Here is an 18,610-nt window from a genome sequence, read left to right as displayed (position 1 = left end):
TTAATTTGGATCATGAACTTCTTTTTTTTTTTCTTCATTCAAGCTACTCTGTAGTCAAAAAAAGAACAGAGCTGTATCCAAACAAGAAAATTACAGTAGATAAACAAAAAACATAGTTCCAGCAACAAGAAAACACTACTCTAAGCCAAAATCATCACCATGTGGCCTATTCACACCAACCAATGCCAATTGGAACGCCATGTCATTTCCATTCCTATCCGCCAAAGAGAAGACAATGAATCCGATCTTACACTTAGCAGTTTCAATATCTGAAAAAGTTGCATGAAGCGTCCAAGGTCTCAATTCCTATTTGATACACCAAGAAAACAGCACCGAAGAACCTACTTTAATAACCAAAGAATTAGAAGACTTCCAGTTCATAGATGCAAACATTTCGAGAGCAAACTTCACCGCTCCAATCTCAGCTTCCTCAGCAACATTTGTACCAACAACACCAGAGAAAATCCCTCTTGCAATCCCCTCCATATCTCTCAATATTCCTCCACCGCCTTGTCCTCTTTCGCTAACCACATGCATTTGAATTTTAGTGTTTTTGACAAGAATGGACCCGAAGGCCACTACCTCAGTTAAAGAGAATAAAAAATTATACAACTATGGATATTGCTTGGATACTTCATATCAAAAGATGATTTGACTCGATTATTATTGTAATCACAAAAGGAAGGAATTTAAAAGAGAACAAAAAATCTATTTTATTTTTGACAAATAAGCATCGCAAAAATAACAAAATAATTCACAAAAATAGAAAAAAAAAAGTAGAAAACACTAAAATAAATAAATAAAGGGAGTATCATATAATCCTCTAATAATTTGTTTTACTACTAAACTTGGTTAATTAAGCAGCCCGAAGTCACCATGATACGAATCCAACGGCTCTTGTTCATCACCCTTACTCTCATCACAATCATCTAACAGCTTTGTATCTACACACGTCAGCATCTGGGCCCTCTTCGCTTGTAGGTCCCAATCAGTAGATCCCACAACATACAACATAAGCCCGGCACAACAAACTTGGGCCGAAAGTAAGCCCAACCAAAGCCCCGAGAACCCGAATCCGAGATAAAATCCGAGTCCAACCGCAACGGGCATGCCCACTAGATAAAATGCACCAAGGTTCACGTTTGCTGCGGTGGAAGGACGTGCGCTTCCTCTAAGGACCCCACATCCAACGGTCTGCGGGCAGTTCCCGAGCTCGCAGAGCCCTAGGATGGGAAGGGCAATGGATGTCAAACGTAGGATCTCAGAATCTGATGTGAACATCATGGCCCACTTATCTTTCATGGATGATGCGAAGGTGGATGCTGATAGGCCCGTCATGGTAGATACAAACACCGCCACCACAGCGGATAACCGCGCTTTGTAAGGACGGTTAGCCCCTAGCTCGTTCCCAACGCGCGTTGAGACCGCGAAACTGAGTGAAGAAGGGAGAACGTAAATAAGCGACGTGGCTTGAATCAAAATCCCCATTGAAGCAACCGTCGCTTTTGGATTTACCAAAAGTCCACACAGAACAATCATAATCTCATACCACCACCATTCTAAACAAACCGAAACACAGCTCGGCGCAGCTAGCTTAAGCAGCGGCCTCCAGCCGGTCAAACATTCGAAACTCGGTTTTTCCCACGTGGGTTCATGTAAACCGGCGGTCCAAACGTAGACAACAAGTGAAACAAGGACGAAGAAGTTTGATATAGAAGCGGAAGCCGCTACGCCGGCGACGCCGAACCCGAACTGGGAAACGAGTAATAAATTGATGGGCAAATGAAGGACGGTGGAGATGAGTGTTGATAAAGTTACCGGATGGGTAATACCTTGTGCACGAAGGTAAATGCGGATGGGATGAAACAATGATTGTGTAAATAAATCCGGTAAGGCAAAAAACAAATAATTTTGACCAATACGAGTAATATTAGGATCTTGATGAAGATAAACAAAGATATTAAACATGTTCACCCAAAGAAATGATATTAAAATCGATATAAATAATAAAAAAACAATGTAACGATGAAGGGTTAATGATAAAAGTTTGGGTTTTTGAGCACCGAAAGCTTGTGAACAAAGTGGTTCCATCCCTAACGCGAGACCTGATAGAACTGAATAACCAGTAATGTTGGCAAATGCTATGGCTAATGAACCGGCGGCGAGTTCTATGTCGCCGAGATGACCGAGGAAAAGCATGGAAATGATTGAACGTGAATAGAGAATGAGACCTGTTAAGATTATAGGAAAAGCTAACCGCAAGAGTGATTTAGTTTCATTAATGATCTCTGATACTGAAAGATAGTGTTTTTTTGGGTCTAGAAGATGGAAATAAAGGTGGGTTTGTTGAGTTTGGTTACACATGGTGACGATCAAAGGGTTATTTTGAGGGTTTGTTTTTTGAGCTGAGATTATACATACATATATATAAACGTATGGAGTTGAATTTTAATGGGGGGTAATCAAATAGGTAAAGGACTGATTTTGTGTAAAAATATAAAATTGTTTACTTTTTTATTAGTGGTTTTGTCAGATTGGTTCAATTTCCGATATGTGAAATGCTGTAATTTTACGAGATATTGCTCTGTTTTTTTTTTTTGGGGGGGGGGGGGAGGAGGGGGTGATTTTATGATTATTTCTCTGTTTTTACTACATAACATTATTACTACAACTAGTATTTTACTCTCTTTTTTAAATACTGGATGGTAATTTCGATTAACTGAAGCTCTATTGTAGTGAAAATGGCATGTTAAAAGCTTAAGAGGGGCGTGGACTAGGGTTACGAGGGAGGATGAAGAACCAAAAACAGAGTAGGGATGGAAATGGCTAATGTAGTTTTGGATATTTATATATATGTTTTTATAAATTTGGATGATATTTTAATTTGATTAAAGATTTCTATACCTTTCACAAATTTTAAATTTTATTTCTGTATTTTTATTTTGAAGAATTTAATCATTTTATTTTTTAAATTTCAAAATTAAAATTCAATTATTAAATTTGGTTAGTTGATTTCTCGATGCATATAGGGTTAACCTCAATGTTTCGTATTGAAGCATGAGCTTTGTATGAGGAGTTCAAGATTGCTTGGGACAAGGGATTTTGAGAGGTAGAGATTGAGATTGATAATTGTTTGCTTGTTGAATCAGTTCATATTAAAGGTGTGATAGGTAGCTAGTTACTTCAGTTGCGGTTAATTTATCTGATTCTTCGATGTAATTAGTGCACTTAGTTGAGATTGGTTCCAGAAGATGTTAATAAAGCGGTTGACCACATGGCAAGGGTCCAAGAGTTTACTCTGGATTGGTTAGTTCCTTTTGAAACGCCACCGGTTGATCAACGATATCTTAGAAGAGAATCGAGCTTTAGTGCAAGTTAAGGAGCATATTGTGTGGTTGTTCAATAAAATATAATGATAGTAAATTAACATAAAAAGTCACTTAATTTTAACAGTGTTTGTAGTTGAACTTAAATTTTAAAATATAAAAAGTAAAGAAACTAAATTCTAAATTTATAAAGAATATAACAACCTATAACATATTTTAACCTTTTTATTATTATCTACCAAATTTATTATCCATTTATTCTTTACGCTTATCAAACTCGATATTTAGTAGATTCAAATACTCGACGGCAAAGGCGAATCTAGGACGCAACAGCAGCCTTGCCCCCCTCAAGTGGAAAAATTATTGTTTAGTCCCCTTGGAAATGATGTAATTATAAATTAATAACATTTTGACTCTCAAAAATGAAAAAAATTTGTTAAATCCCTTAAAACACGATAAAATCATAAATAAATATATGATAAAATAATACTTTAATCTCCTACAAAAATTATTATTCAATTGGGTCCAAAAGTTTTAACTTTCATTTTTTGGGGGGTTATTAACGCTGTCTAGTATTAATTACCCACAAATTAAGGACAAAGGTATCCCAAAAATTACGAACTTTATATTAACTGTTGAAATGGAATGTTGGTATTTAGGTTATTAATTGATTCATTTAATTCTTTTTGAACTAAATGACCATTAAATTAAGGTTTGAATTTAGGAAAAAATTGAACTTTTAACCTACGTTTTAAATTAGGAATCGCCATGAATGATGGTTAACGACAAGCTTTGGGCTAATTCTCTGTTCAGTCCCTATACTTTTTTTATATACATTTGAAATTTAATCTATCTATTTTCAATTTCACTAATATAATCTCCCAACAATTTTAATTTGATAATTGAATTTCAATTGACAATATCATCAAAAACTTACATTGAATGTGATTACGTGTCGTTTTTAAAATAAAAAAAAATACCAACTTTCACTTAGCTTCTCTGAAATAGCATTGAAGAACCTTGCAACTTTGTATTCAAAATAGAGAACCTTACAACTCGATTCAATATTTTTATTTACTTATTTGACCTTTCACACTTGAATTATTGACCACTTAAGCAAATTATTTTATTTTAAAAATACCACATAATTGAATTCAATTGAAATCCTTTGACAGTGTTCTTAGTTGGACTTCAAATTACTAAATCAAAAGAGTAGAAGTTGTAAATCCCTGTGAACTAGAAGTAGAGGGACTAAATTTTAAAAGTATGAAGAGTATAGTATTGAAAGCATAATTAGACCACTAGATTTTTACATGCACTCAAAGAGAGAGCTGGATATATGTAATAACTACGTGATCAACGGAGGACAAAGAGGCAGCGTAAAGATTAAAAAAAAAAGTTGACATTCATCCCCCTTTTATAAATTTTTACTTCACCCCCATAATATGCACAAATTCTTTTATATATATATACATATATATATATGATAGAGTTACCGGATTGTTTCAAAAAGTTATATACATGACAAATATAAATATTTTGATAAAGTTAACAGTTAAATTATTAAAATATTAATCATACAAAAGTATATAGAATGATGTGAAACTACTTTAGTTTAGTTTCAGACTGATATAAATGGGTCAATATATATATATATTGTACTTGTCATGCATGTAATATTCTAAACCTATCTAATATCCCTATCATATCAATTTAAAATATTATTTATATTAATATATATTTACTGGTTAAAAGCTTTTTACATAAAATAAATAGTTCAAAAATTTTAATTTATGACAACCTTGATATGCATTATCTACATTAATAGAGCATAAAATATAACGGTTCAATTATTCAAATATTAAACGTATAAAAAATTACAAAAAGATTACATCTGTGTAAGCGAATCTCTTCTATCTATATATATGGTGGAATAATAAACGTTATATATGCGGCAAATCATTGATGTTTGAAGGAGAGGCTAATGATAAACTTGGAAGATGGTGTATAGAAGGCTAATATTCTCATATTATTTTCCTTTTGGAGTTTACAATTATAGTACAAATTTAATATATGTACAACCAATTAAAATTAAATTTAATTCAAGATAAATAATAACAAAGTAAAAATTAAAATATATACAAATCATAACAGAATAAATTTAAATAAGATTCATACATGATGAGACTTAGATTATAAATAATCATAATGATTGTTATACTATTGATATGGTCATTTGGTGCACGATGACAAGTGATCGATGATCATTTCATGAGTTTTACAAAGTCAACAACCTAAATTCATTCAACCTAAATTTGAAAATGACTTGAACCCAATTTTGAAATGACACGACCATAAAATAATTTGAACCAGTAGCATGAAATGATATGAACCAACTGTCAAACTTGAATAATAAAACCTAAAATGACCTAAGTCAAAAATGATCGGACCCTACCAACAAGTGATTGGAAGAAGTGGAAGTAGACTTCTTTCCAAGGTATTTGAATCAACCCAGACTCAATATTGTTGGGAGGACATTACCTGAATACCATCTCCGGTCCAAGCATGACTAGGCTCAAACCGTAAAACATATGATGACAATTGTGGTTATACCAAAAAAAAATGATCCAGCCCTAAAAACCCGATTGATAAACTCGACCGAACCCAAAATGACCTAAACCCAAATTATCTCAATCTCGAAACAATTTGAATTTAAAAATGATTCAAACCTAAAATAATTTTAAATTTTTAAAATCAAAATTAACATGATATAAATGAATTTGAATCCGAATGAATTCAAACCCACTATATATATATGGTTGTTTTTAGTCCAAAATTTTGTGTCATTGAGCATGTATTGTTATGAGAGTTTCTCTCATTACCAAACTTAGAGAAAATCAAGAGTTTATTTCTCTTTTTTTGCTGTCCTAAAAGCGCAAAACACTGTTTTCAATTGCTTCTTGAATGGTTGGAACATTGAAATTTAAGTGGGGGCTGCCCCATTTGATAATAATAGCTTTCTAACTGATCCAACTTACTAAAACTACTACATTTTCCTAATCTTGTGCTTGAAAACGGTTTTCCAAATAATGCTCCAATTTTATAGTTAATTTAGATATGTTTTTTTTTTATATTTTAAGTGAAGGAACAAATTTGCTTAAGGTTAAATATGAAATTATAAGGTTTTCAGAATTGGATTTGTAGTTGAATTGGTCTTATCGATTCAATCGGTTTGTTCGATTCGATTAAATAAATCATTATAAATTTGTAAAAAATAAAGTATTAATTCGGTTCAACCGCCCGATTTAATTGATCCATATCAGTTCTTGAGTTAACCAATTTAAAATCTCTTTCCAGATTGGTATTCCAGCCAATTTCTAGTCCAGTCGATCAGTTCAATCCAGTCCAAACAACCTTGACAAAAAATGATGATATAATTGTTATCTAAAGGGAAAAAAAACATTTTATATATCCTAAATTATATCATATCATGTGGGTAAAAAATATGTAAAATTCATAATTTAAATTAAGCTTTAATTCAAATTATATTTTAATTTATAGTGTTTTAGGTTCTAGATTTTTATTTTATTTAGATAAAAGATAAAAAAGATAAAAATACTCTCATAATAATATAATTTAATAAAAATATTAAATTTTGATAATTTTTCAATTGAATTAATACTTGATTTAACTCGTAGCACCAAAATAAGGAATTGAATAATAATATCGACGTTAAAAAGAAAAGTTTAAAGTATACTAAAATATTTTTATATTTGTCTTGACTTGTATGGAATAATGATTAAAATTCCTATTAGACATCCGTTCGATACGTGTTTGAACTCTATTACCTTTTACCATCCGTATTGTATAAAAAAATGCTTTTCTATAATGTATACCCATATAATTTTTTATGTAATTGAATTAAAACGTTAAAAAAAATAAAAATTGAAGACCACACTAAATTGTTTCCCTTTCCCCATCTGCTATGTGCATGGGTCCCTTGTGCATTATTTCCAACATAATTTAGCAGATAACTTAAAAAAACATCTTCAAAATTAAATATCTTAAATTGACTTTCTTTTTTATCACTATGTGATGCCAATAATCACTTCAAACTTCACTTTGAATATGAAAGAAAATTAAAATATATACTTTGTCTCCAACATTCCCTCTCTCCCCATCAACAATCACCATTATTTGCTTGGAAATAAATTTCTAATACAACCTTATTATTTTGGTACTTTAATTATGAAAAATTATAAATTAATCATTAATTTTATCGAAATCGATACTACTCATCTTTTAATTTTTTAACGGAATGTAGACATGGGTAATTTATTTTAAGTTAAATTGTACAACAGATTTCTATGCTACGCATTTGATTTCTAATCAATCATTTTTTTCAAATGTTTTGTTTTCTTTCATTTTTTTTTTGACTCTACTAAGCAATTTTTTTCTTCAAAATTTTCATATTTCTTACCAAGCATATTTATGGAAAGAAATTTTTATTTTTCTACCCCTTTAGTTTTTCATCTTTTCAATTTTCTTCCATTCTATTAAGCAAAGCCTAAATCCGTAAAATGCAAGTATTGGGACCTTTTGTATGATTTGACCTTAAAGGTATGCTTGGTTGAGTGGAAAAGTGGAATGATTGATAGAATGAGAGAACAAAAAAGTGAAAAAAAATAAATTTTGAGTATTTTTAGTAGGACAGAAAAGCCAAAGGAAAAAAGAGAGGAGAGAGAACAATTTTCTATCATAATGCATAAATTGAAATGATAAGATGAGAGAGAGCAACGTATATTAGTTCGAAATTATACATTTTTCGAATGTTTTATTTTATTTATTTTCGTTTTTATATTTTACCAAACAATAGATAGAAATGAAATTACTTTTTCTTTCAACTTTTTCATCTTTCCTTCCATACGAAAAAAAAAATATACTTTTCACATTTCTATCTTTCTATCCCTTTAATTTTTCACATTTTTAAATTTTTTCACTCTATAAAAAAAAGCCTAAATCCCAAAAGTGCATAGTACAAGACCTTGTGTACAATTTGACTTTAAATGAACAATCCACGTCAGGCATTGTGAGTGACTAAAGAATTAATATCCATAACATTAATGATCAATTTATAACTTTTTATAATTAATTAACTAAAATAACAATTTATCAATAATTAAGTAGGTGACCCTGATATAGTTTACATACCCTTCTATTAATGTTTTATAATTACAATGGTAAAAAGATAGATATCACTACAACTTACGACGATTTGCTTCTAGATTTCCATTTCTTCATACAAACATACATGCTTGCATGCATGCTATTGAGAGAAAAATATATATAAGGTAAACTACATATAAGGTCGTTAAATTATTAGTAAGTTACAAAATGATTATTAAATTAATTGAAAATTTTCATTTAAGTAATTAGGTTGTTAAACTCGTTACTGTATGGTCTTCTCTATTCGCACCACCTGTACCAATCAAGAGCTCTCTTTCCCCTTCTCTTCTACTGTTTAGTTTTTTTTTTATGAAACAACTTTGAACATTACGGATCTACAAATTGAAATTCAAACAACTTTCTTCTCCGATCTCTTACACTAATTATTAGATCAATTTGGACTTAAGGTATGTTCTTCCATTCGTTGATAGGGTATTAATCTATTATACTAATCGTGAAATCGTCGCTTAGAGCTCACTAGCTAGACTTTTTTTTAAAGAAAAACCCTTAACAACCTAATGACTTAATTAAAAAACTTTCAAATGGCTAAAGACTTTTGAATAGTTTAGTAGCCATTTTATAACTTTTTAAAGTTGAGTGACCAAAACACAAATTTACTAATAGTTTAATGACCTTAAATGTATAATTTACCCAAAAATTTATATTCATATAGGATAGAAGAGCAGGCACGAGCATAAAGCCAACTGCAGCATATCAGTTGAACATAAATAAACCCAACCTTAATCTCTGATCAGATTTTTCCTTTTACTTTTCTTTAAGTAATGATAACAACTCAACAACTTGATCAAGACAATGCAGCCTTTGGTTAGTCTTCTGCAGTACCATTACTTACACCCTATACATACATTGCATGTTGTAACTGTTGAAAAGTCAATTAAGGGGGTGTTGAAAAGTCAAAAATGGGAGGTGCAATTGGCACCGAAAGAAAAAGTGATAGGCAAGTTGTTTAAAGTTGAATGGGATAATTGCAATTTTGGTCCCTAATTTTTTAGGCCATTTGCAAGTTGGTCCCTGAACCTCAACTATAAATAGACCTAATCTTTCTCTCTTAGTTTTCTCTCTTCTCCCATTTGATAATTCTTAAGGAATTCTATTTGTTTGTAATATTTTGGAGATAATAAAGTTATCATCTGGTGTTAGTGCCCGATGACGTAGGTATAATTTACCGAACCTCGTTAAAACTCTTGTGTTTTTTTCTTGTCCTATTTTTCTTTCAATAGTTGAGGGTATAATAATAGTATTTAATTGTACTATTAAATTACGATAGAAGGGATGTTCTGACTAAGGAAAGACTTGGTACTTAAGAGATCCTTGTGATCCACCTCTCTTTCCTGGGAATCGAACTTTGTGTGATTTTTTAGTACAATAATTTACACGCTTCCGACCCTATTGTAATAACAAGTCGTATCAAGAGCCGAAGGTTAATCGTAGTATGCTCTGTGGTTGTAGTTTAAACTGATCTTCCACATCAGAAAAGATTTCCTTAAGTATATTGAAAGATTATGGAGAAAACGGTCAGTTTAGGAGCTTCAACATTGTCCATATGGACAAGACCGACAATTGCAAATTCAAGATTGGCCGTGAAGATCTTTGATGGCACAGGCCATTTTGGTATGTGGCAAAGTGAGGTTCTAGATGCCCTTTTTCAGCAGGGTCTAGACATTGCCATTGATGAAGAGAAACCAGATGATGTACAAGAGAAAGATTGGAAGGCGATCAATCGGTTGGCATGTGGCACAATTCGATCATGCCTTTCTCGAGAGCAGAGGTATGCTTTTTCAAAGGAGACTTCTGCAAATAAGTTGTGGGTGGCACTTGAAGAAATTTTTTTAAAGAAAAACAGTCAAAATAAGCTCCACTTGAAGAAAAGACTGTTTCGCTTCACTTACGTCCCAAGTACCACAATGAATGATCACATCACCAAATTTAATCAGTTAGTCACTGATTTGCTAAATATGGATGAGACATTCAAAGATGAAGATTTGGCTTTGATGCTGTTGGGGTCACTTTCTGAGGAGTTTGAGTTCCTAGAAACTACTCTACTTCATGGCAGGAGTGATATATCTCTGAGCGAAGTCTGTGCGGCCTTATACAGTTATGAACAGAGAAAGAAGGACAAACAGAAAAACTCAATCAGAGATACAGAAGCTTTAGTAGTCCGAGGTCGTTCGTACACTCGGAAGAAAACTCAGAAGAGGAGATCAAAGTCAAAGTCCAGACTTGGGAAAGATGAATGTGCCTTTTGTCATGAGAAAGACCACTAGAAGAAAAATTGTCCAAAGCTGAAGAACAAGGGAAAAGCTGCTGTAAATGCTTGTGTTGCAAAGCATGATACTAGTGACTCTGAACTATCACTGGTTGCATCATCATCGTCGTTCCATTCAGATGAGTGGATTTTGGATTCGGGTTGTACCTATCATATGTCCCCTAACTCGGAGTGGTTCTCTGATTTAGTAGAACTAAATGGAGGAGTTGTTTATATGGGCAATGACAATGCCTGTAAAACTGTTGGGATAAGTTCAATCTAATTAATGAATCAAGATGGATCAACCAGAGTTCTGACTGATGTTCGGTACGTGCCCAGTTTGAAGAAAAATCTCATCTCATTGGGAGCCTTGGAATCCAATGGTTCAGTTGTTACTATGAGAGATAGGGTTTTGAAAGTGACATCTGGCGCACTTGTGATATTGAAGGGCATCAGGAAAAATAACTTGTATTACTACCAAGGTAGTACAGTTATTGGAGCAGTCGCTGCAGCTTCCGATAACAAAGAATTAGACTCAATGCAGTTGTGGCATATGAAGTTGGGACATGCCAGTGAAAAATCCTTGCAAATTCTGGCAATGCAAGGATTGTTGAAAGGTGCAAAGGCTTGCAAATTAAAATTTTGCGAGCATTGTGTTCTGGGAAAGCAAAAGAAAGTGAAATTCGGTACTGCTATCCATAATACAAAAGGTATTTTGGAATATGTTCACTCAGATGTGTGGGGGCCTTCCAAAACACCTTCGTTGGGAGGAAAACACTATTTTGTTACTTTTGTTGATGAATTTTTCAAAAGAGTTTGGGTGTATACCATGAGAACTAAGGATGAAGTGCTTGGAGTTTTTCTTAAATGGAAAACTATGATCGAAAACCAGACTGGCAAGAAAATCAAGTGGCTTAGGACGGACAATGGAGGGGAATATAAAAGTGATCCGTTCTTCGATGTGTGCCAAGAGTATGTTATTGTTCGACACTTCACAGTTAGGGATACACCACAGCAGAATGGAGTGGCAGAGCGTATGAATCGAACATTGCTGGAGAAAGTTCGATGTATGTTGTCCAATGCTGGGTTGGGCAAGAATTTTTGGGCTGAGGCTGTGACATACGCTGGCCATCTTGTTAATCGTTTGCCATCATCTGCATTAGAAAGAAAAACTCCTATGGAGGTATGGTCTGGAAAACCGGCTACAGATTATGATTCCTTACATGTGTTTGGATCCACTGCATATTACCATATGAAGGAGTCAAAGTTAGATCCGAAGGCAAAGAAAGCTCTCTTTATGGGAATCACTTCTGGAGTGAAGGGATTTTGTCTTTGGTGCTTAGACACAAATAAAATGATCTGTAGCAGAGATGTTACCTTTGATGAATCTGCCACATTGAAAAAGGTAGCAGATAAAGATATTCAGACGAGCGATACTCCACAGCAGGTGGAGTGTACTTCAAAACAGGTAGAGTTTGAGCAGATGGGGATTTGCCCAGTTAATAAGTCTAATTCTCCAGCCGCAATGGAGGAATTAGAGGTTGAAGAGGTTCTGACCCAAGAACCGTTAAGTACACCAGAACTAGTTGCAGTTGCAAGGCCACGGAGGGAATTCCGAAATCAATCTGACATTGTCTCATAAAAATTCAAATTCATACCAAATTATTCAAATCCTATTTTATACCATAACCAAACCTTAAATTTATTTATTTCATCCTTACATTTACAATTTCAAAATGACACACACATAAGACATCCTAGGTACATGCCATTACCCATAATTAACACACTTTACCTCATTGAATTTAGGATCGGCCTGGGATACTGATTCAACGTTCTATCTTTACTTAACCTGTGCACGGAAACAAACCGCACGCTGAGTATGGTATACTCAGTGGTATTTCCATAATCCGAACACTTAATAATATAACAATTAAACTTAAAATCACAATAGCAATTTAAGTATTCATTTATTTATTTTATAGATGAATTTCATTTACTTACCATATAAATTCTATACAATATATTCACAATTCACTTGTATTCACACTTTACTTCTTAACAATATACCATTTTAATTCATTCTAACATCAATCATCATCCATTTGAACTTCACTCATTTCATGAACCTTTTGGTTCATGTTTTCAATCTCATATCTCAATTTCAATTCTCAATTCAATTTCTCATTTCATTCCAATAGCTCAATCAATCAAATTCACTCGATTTATCTTTTCACTTATTTACCCCTATTAACAAGACTCAGACTCTGATAGATACGCGGATTCCTTCCAAACACACCAGAATATCCAACCCAAACACACCCGGAATATTATAAATCCTCCATAACACACCAGTATATCATATCCTCCCAAACACACCAATAAGGCATTAAATGCCTCTTCGAATAAACCGAAGTATATAATAACAGAAACATCTTCTCGGCCGAACTACAAATCTCCTCATCACATCACAAACCCAATGGCATGCCATTTGTATCCAATCTGGTCCAATACTGTTAATAGGGTATTTGATTCACTTTCTCAATTTAATGAATCTTTCATCAATATACCATTCTAATAATCACATATATTCACACATTTTCACAATTTCATACATTTTCATTCAATTCAACAAATATATTTCAATTATTCACATCAATTCATAATCCAATACAACTTAATTCACTTTTCAATATCAAATATTCAATTATCACAAATCTCATATATTCATATCAATTCCCTCATATTTCCAATCAATATAATTTTTCAATATAACATTCATTCAATATTCAAATTTTTACATAGATCATATATATATATATATATTATAATTTCAATCAATATAAATTCAATCAAAATAATTTCAATCAATATAAATTTGATAAATTCATCACATACCAAAATCAATCCATTTCAATTGTAAAACATTATAATTCTAACACTAACAATTGTCATATGTATATAAATATAACAAATAATGACTGAGTTCGGATTATAGAAATACAAACCGTATTTTTCGAGCTTTTCCAAGCTTTTCCTCGTCGACTTTGCTATTTCCTTACTTAGCCGAAACTTCTCGAGACAACGTTAGCTATGGAAATTAAAACAATTCATATTTATTAATTCACTACTAATTTATATCTAATTAATTGAATTTTCTATTCAATTTTCTACTTTAATTTCAATTTAATCTTAACTAATTTTCACTTACGTTTCTAATTCAATTCACATTCTATTTCTATTCAAATTTCATCCATACTCTCATTTAAATATTAAATTTCCAGCATATTTTCCTAATTTCAAAATTTCATCAATTTAGTTCCTACAACATAAAACTTATAACTTACTTTACAATTTGATCCTATTATCAATTCTAACTTGAAATTCACTCAATTAAACCCTTAATTCACTATTTTATTCAACATGAACTATACTTAAAAATCTATAAACTCTCAAAATATCAACTTAATTTCAATAAAACCTTGTTTTAAAGCTTCTAAAACATCAAATTTAAGAGGAAATGACTTAATTGACTTACCAAATTAAACTTCAAGCTTCAAACCTTAAATTTTCCCTTTTTTTTCTTTCTTTCCTTCCTTCCCTCTCTGTTTCGTTTCTACTATTCTGGTTCTTCCCTTCTCTTTTTTTTTTCTTTTGTTTTATATATATATACATATATATAATATTATTTATACTTAAATAATAAGTAATACTTATTTATTATTTATATATGTGTATATTATTAATACATGTGTATCTATTTAAAACCATACATTTGTCACTTTTCTTTTTTTAATTTATTTAATAATAATAGTTAATAATAATTTATAATTTATAATTCAACAATAATCTAGAAAAATCTTTAGATTTTTCATTGTTTGCCGCCTCAACTATACTAAATGGTCTATTTTCCATTTTGGTCCTTTTATTTTCTTTTAATCTACAATTCAACTTTTATCCTTTATTCAATTTAGTCATTTTCCTAATTACTCTTAATTAAGCTAAATTCACTTAATTAAACTCTAATTAACCACTCTACTAACTTCATAAATATATATATATTTACTAATCAATTTTTCAAAAACGGAGACCCGAAAATACATTTTTCGATAACTTTAAAGTTCGGGTCGTTACAGAAAAATCGTAGATGTTGGTTTAATTTTTAAACAGGATGAAGCACTTGGTCAGTTTGTAGTTGGATATGCTGATTCCGACTTTGCTGATGATTTAGATAAACGTGTTCAACTACGGGGTATCTGTTTACTCTTGCGAAAGCCCCAGTGAGTTGGAAGTCTACCTTACAGTCTACAGTAGCAGTGTCTACTACAGAGGCAGAATATATGGCAGTTACAGAAGCTATTAAGGAGGCTATTTGGCTTAATGGATTGTTGAAAGACTTGGGAGTTGTTCAAAGTCACATTAGTCTATATTGTGACAATTAGAGCGCTATTCATTTAGCGAAAAATCAAGTCTATCATTCAAGAACCAAGCATATCGACGTAAGATATCACTTTGTACGGGAAGTCTTTGAAAAAGGAAAAATTCTATTTCAGAAGATTCCGACAGCAGATAATCCCGCAGATATGATGACCAAGGTGGTAACAACAATCAAGTTTAATCATTGTTTGAACTTGATTAACATCCTGATAATTTGAGCACCTCCAGGTGTATGGCGCTCGAGAGCGCATTTGGAGGCACTACAAAAGATAACTTTATCGAATATGGGGAGTTGAAGGAAGTGTGTGAAGATGTGATTATCCTAATCAAATCTTCGAGGTGGAGATTGTTGAAAAGTCAATTAAGGGGGTGTTGAAAAGTCAAAAATGGGAGGTGCAATTGGCACCGAAAGAAAAAAGTGATAGGCAAGTTGTTTAAAGTTGAATGGGATAATTACAATTTTGGTCCCTAATTTTTTAAGCCATTTGCAAGTTGGTCCATGAACCTCAATGATAAATAGGCCTAATCATTTTTCATTTCAACCATCCCAACCAATCTTTCTCTCTTAGTTTTCTCTCTTCTCCCATTTGATAATTCTTAAGGAATTCTATTTGTTTGTAATATTTTGGAGATAATAAAGTTATCATCTGGTGTTAATGCCCGAGGATGTAGGTATAATTTACCGAACCTCGTTAAAACTCTTGTATTTTTTTCTTGTCCTATTTTTCTTTCAATATTTGAGGGTATAATAGTAGTATTTAATTGTACTATTAAATTACGATAGAAGGGATGTTTTGACTAAGGAAAGACTTGGTACTTAAGAGATCCTTGTGATCCACCTCTCTTTCCTGGGAATTGAACTTTGTGTGATTTTTTAGTACAATAATTTACACGCTTCCGACCCTATTGTAATAACAGTAACTTGCTAGATTAACATTACCTTTTAGGGTTGCCTAGGGTTACTTATACACATAAATATATATTTTTAGGATTGTCTAAAGCTGACCTTGATAATTAAAATTTAAACTAATCTAACACTTTAAGTTAATTTATATAAACTTTAGCTATGAATCTCAACCTGATTCAATACAATTTGAATTTATTTAATTTAAATTTAAAAATATCAAAATTTAAAATGAGTTAATCTTATAATGAATTGAATATGAGCGTCACTCGTCAAATCCTACTGATGAAATCTGAAATGATCGATAAAAGTATCATGAAGGCCCTTATACTATAGTTAAATTACATTTTGTCTCATCTACTCAAAAAATAAGTAAATTAGTCTCTATACATTAGATCAAAGAGTAAACTAGTCCTTCTATTAAAAATTAGCCCATGTACGAAAATATGAATCACACATGACACATCACGTGTAACATTTCTGGTTATTTCATCATCCACAACAGTTTTTAACAATAAAAATAGATGAAATTTTAATAGAAATGACCAATTTACTCTTTAATCTAACGTACAAGATCTAATTTATTCATTTTTTCAATAAAAAGAGTAAAATATTATTTAACTCTTAATATAAAAATATCTATAATACTTTTATCGAAATGATATGAACTTAAAATAACTTAAACTCGAATTAATTCGATCTAGAATGATAAAAAAAACCCAACCCGACTTTATGTCTAAAAGTGTAAGTAATGGTCTACAAATAAGAATCTGATTAAGATACTGACATCACAAATGGAAAAGCTAAATGTTGCAGATGGTGTGGGTAGGTCCCATGGACGAAGTTGCGGCTGCAGATGGAATGGTTGAAGGAGAGTTTAAGGAAATTAAGCAAAATACTTGAAATGGAAAACTATACTTTTATATATTAGAGAGAGATTCACTTACACATGTATAAAATTAAATATTTATTTATATAATTTATATTTTAATAATTAATTATTAAATTTATTAATATAATTGTACTTGTTTATATATAAATTTTTATAACGATCTGATATATTTATCATATTAATCTAAAGTATTGCATAAATTAATATTTATTGAATGGTTAAAAATTTATACATAAAATAAATAGTAAAAAAATTTAATTTATATTAAATTTAATATGCATAATATATATAAATAAAATATAAAATATAAGAATTAAATTATTAAAATATTAATTATATAAATATATAAAAAAAACTACTTTAATTTTAGGTTGATATAATTATATATCTCCTTTTATATATATATATATATGTGCGCTTGCTTTAACAGCGCAATTTGCATTAATGAAAAGTGCAGTTTAATATTGGATGTTGACGCCAAACCAAATACAATTGTTTCCTGGCTCTTCCGGGCAATTAACTTGTCTTGACTCGAGAAAGCTGACCCAAAATACATGATAAATTAAATTATTTCCTTTCAAGAAAAAATGGGTTAAATTACGGATTTAAACTCTCTTTGAGATTTAGATTTTATGTTTTTATTAATATCATCTACTTTTATTATATCATTAGTTAATTTAAATAGTTATCATGTTAACTATCATTAGTTAATCAAAACTCTAACTTAGATTTAAAAACATACACAAAAAGAATTCATGTCAATGTGATGTGTTGGAAGGGTGTTTTTATTAAAACTAAAGATAGTTAACAATATTAACTATTTGTAATGATGTTAAAATTAAATCAGAATAATTGATTGAATTAGAAATTGATAGTTCAACCGATTGAACTAGATATAAATCAAATCATTGTGAATATGTAAAAAACTAGAAATTTGTACCAAAAAACCGATGGTTCTATCAGTTGAATTGGTTTATGGATTTTTTTTTATAATTTTTTCCTAAACTTTTTTTTTAATCATCGTTGAATCGGTCTAACCAAAAATTGTAATTTGATAGATTTAACTACCAGTCCACTTTCGACAATGTTAGAATGGTTGTTAAAATCTCTAGTGCTTCTATGATTCCCCTTTTGTCCTTGTTTTTTACCATTTTGACTATTAGGACTAACTAATGAGATCATAAAAAGCAATTAAATCAATTTGTGACAATTATAGAGACTAGACTCACTTTTGAGCAGAATAAAAGGACCAAAATCATAATTTGACCAAAAAAAGTAATATAATACATATGAAGATTGAATCATGCTCAAAAGCCGAACTTTTTTGAACACCTTTTATTTTTTCTGAATAAACTTTTGAAACAGCTATATCAGGCATTATCCTTTTGAGGGGGGAGGATTCCTGGTTCATAATATATATCAAAAACTCAAAAGTTAAAATTTGCAGCCCTTGCTGGTTCTACTATCAAAAGCTATATACATACATATATAAACACAATAGGCACGTGGATATGTATAAAAGGTTTTATATAGGTGCTTGCCTAATACGCACTGGCAAA

General features: G+C 31.2%; 1 protein-coding gene and 1 long non-coding RNA gene across 2 annotated transcripts; both read right to left on the bottom strand.

Moving 5' to 3' along the window:
• Positions 1-688: 688 nt before the first annotated feature.
• LOC107940148 (protein DETOXIFICATION 51) lies at positions 689-2,409 on the bottom strand. The gene has a single exon (XM_016873577.2). It carries the CDS (start codon positions 2,362-2,364, stop codon positions 853-855), a length of 1,512 nt encoding a protein of 503 aa, XP_016729066.2. The 5' UTR covers positions 2,365-2,409; the 3' UTR covers positions 689-852.
• A 10,060-nt stretch (positions 2,410-12,469) lies between these two features.
• Positions 12,470-14,446, bottom strand: LOC107923808 (uncharacterized). Its single transcript, XR_005930181.1, has 3 exons — positions 14,357-14,446; positions 13,827-13,909; positions 12,470-12,670 (listed from the first exon to the last, which is right to left on the bottom strand). It is a non-coding gene; the product is annotated as an uncharacterized lncRNA (long non-coding RNA).
• Positions 14,447-18,610: the final 4,164 nt, after the last annotated feature.

This window comes from Gossypium hirsutum, chromosome A07 (assembly GCF_007990345.1).
Source record: "Gossypium hirsutum isolate 1008001.06 chromosome A07, Gossypium_hirsutum_v2.1, whole genome shotgun sequence".
NCBI classification, from domain to species: Eukaryota; Viridiplantae; Streptophyta; class Magnoliopsida; order Malvales; family Malvaceae; genus Gossypium; species Gossypium hirsutum.
The sequence above is the reverse complement of the archived record's forward strand: the minus strand, read 5'-3'. Positions and strand labels throughout refer to the sequence as shown.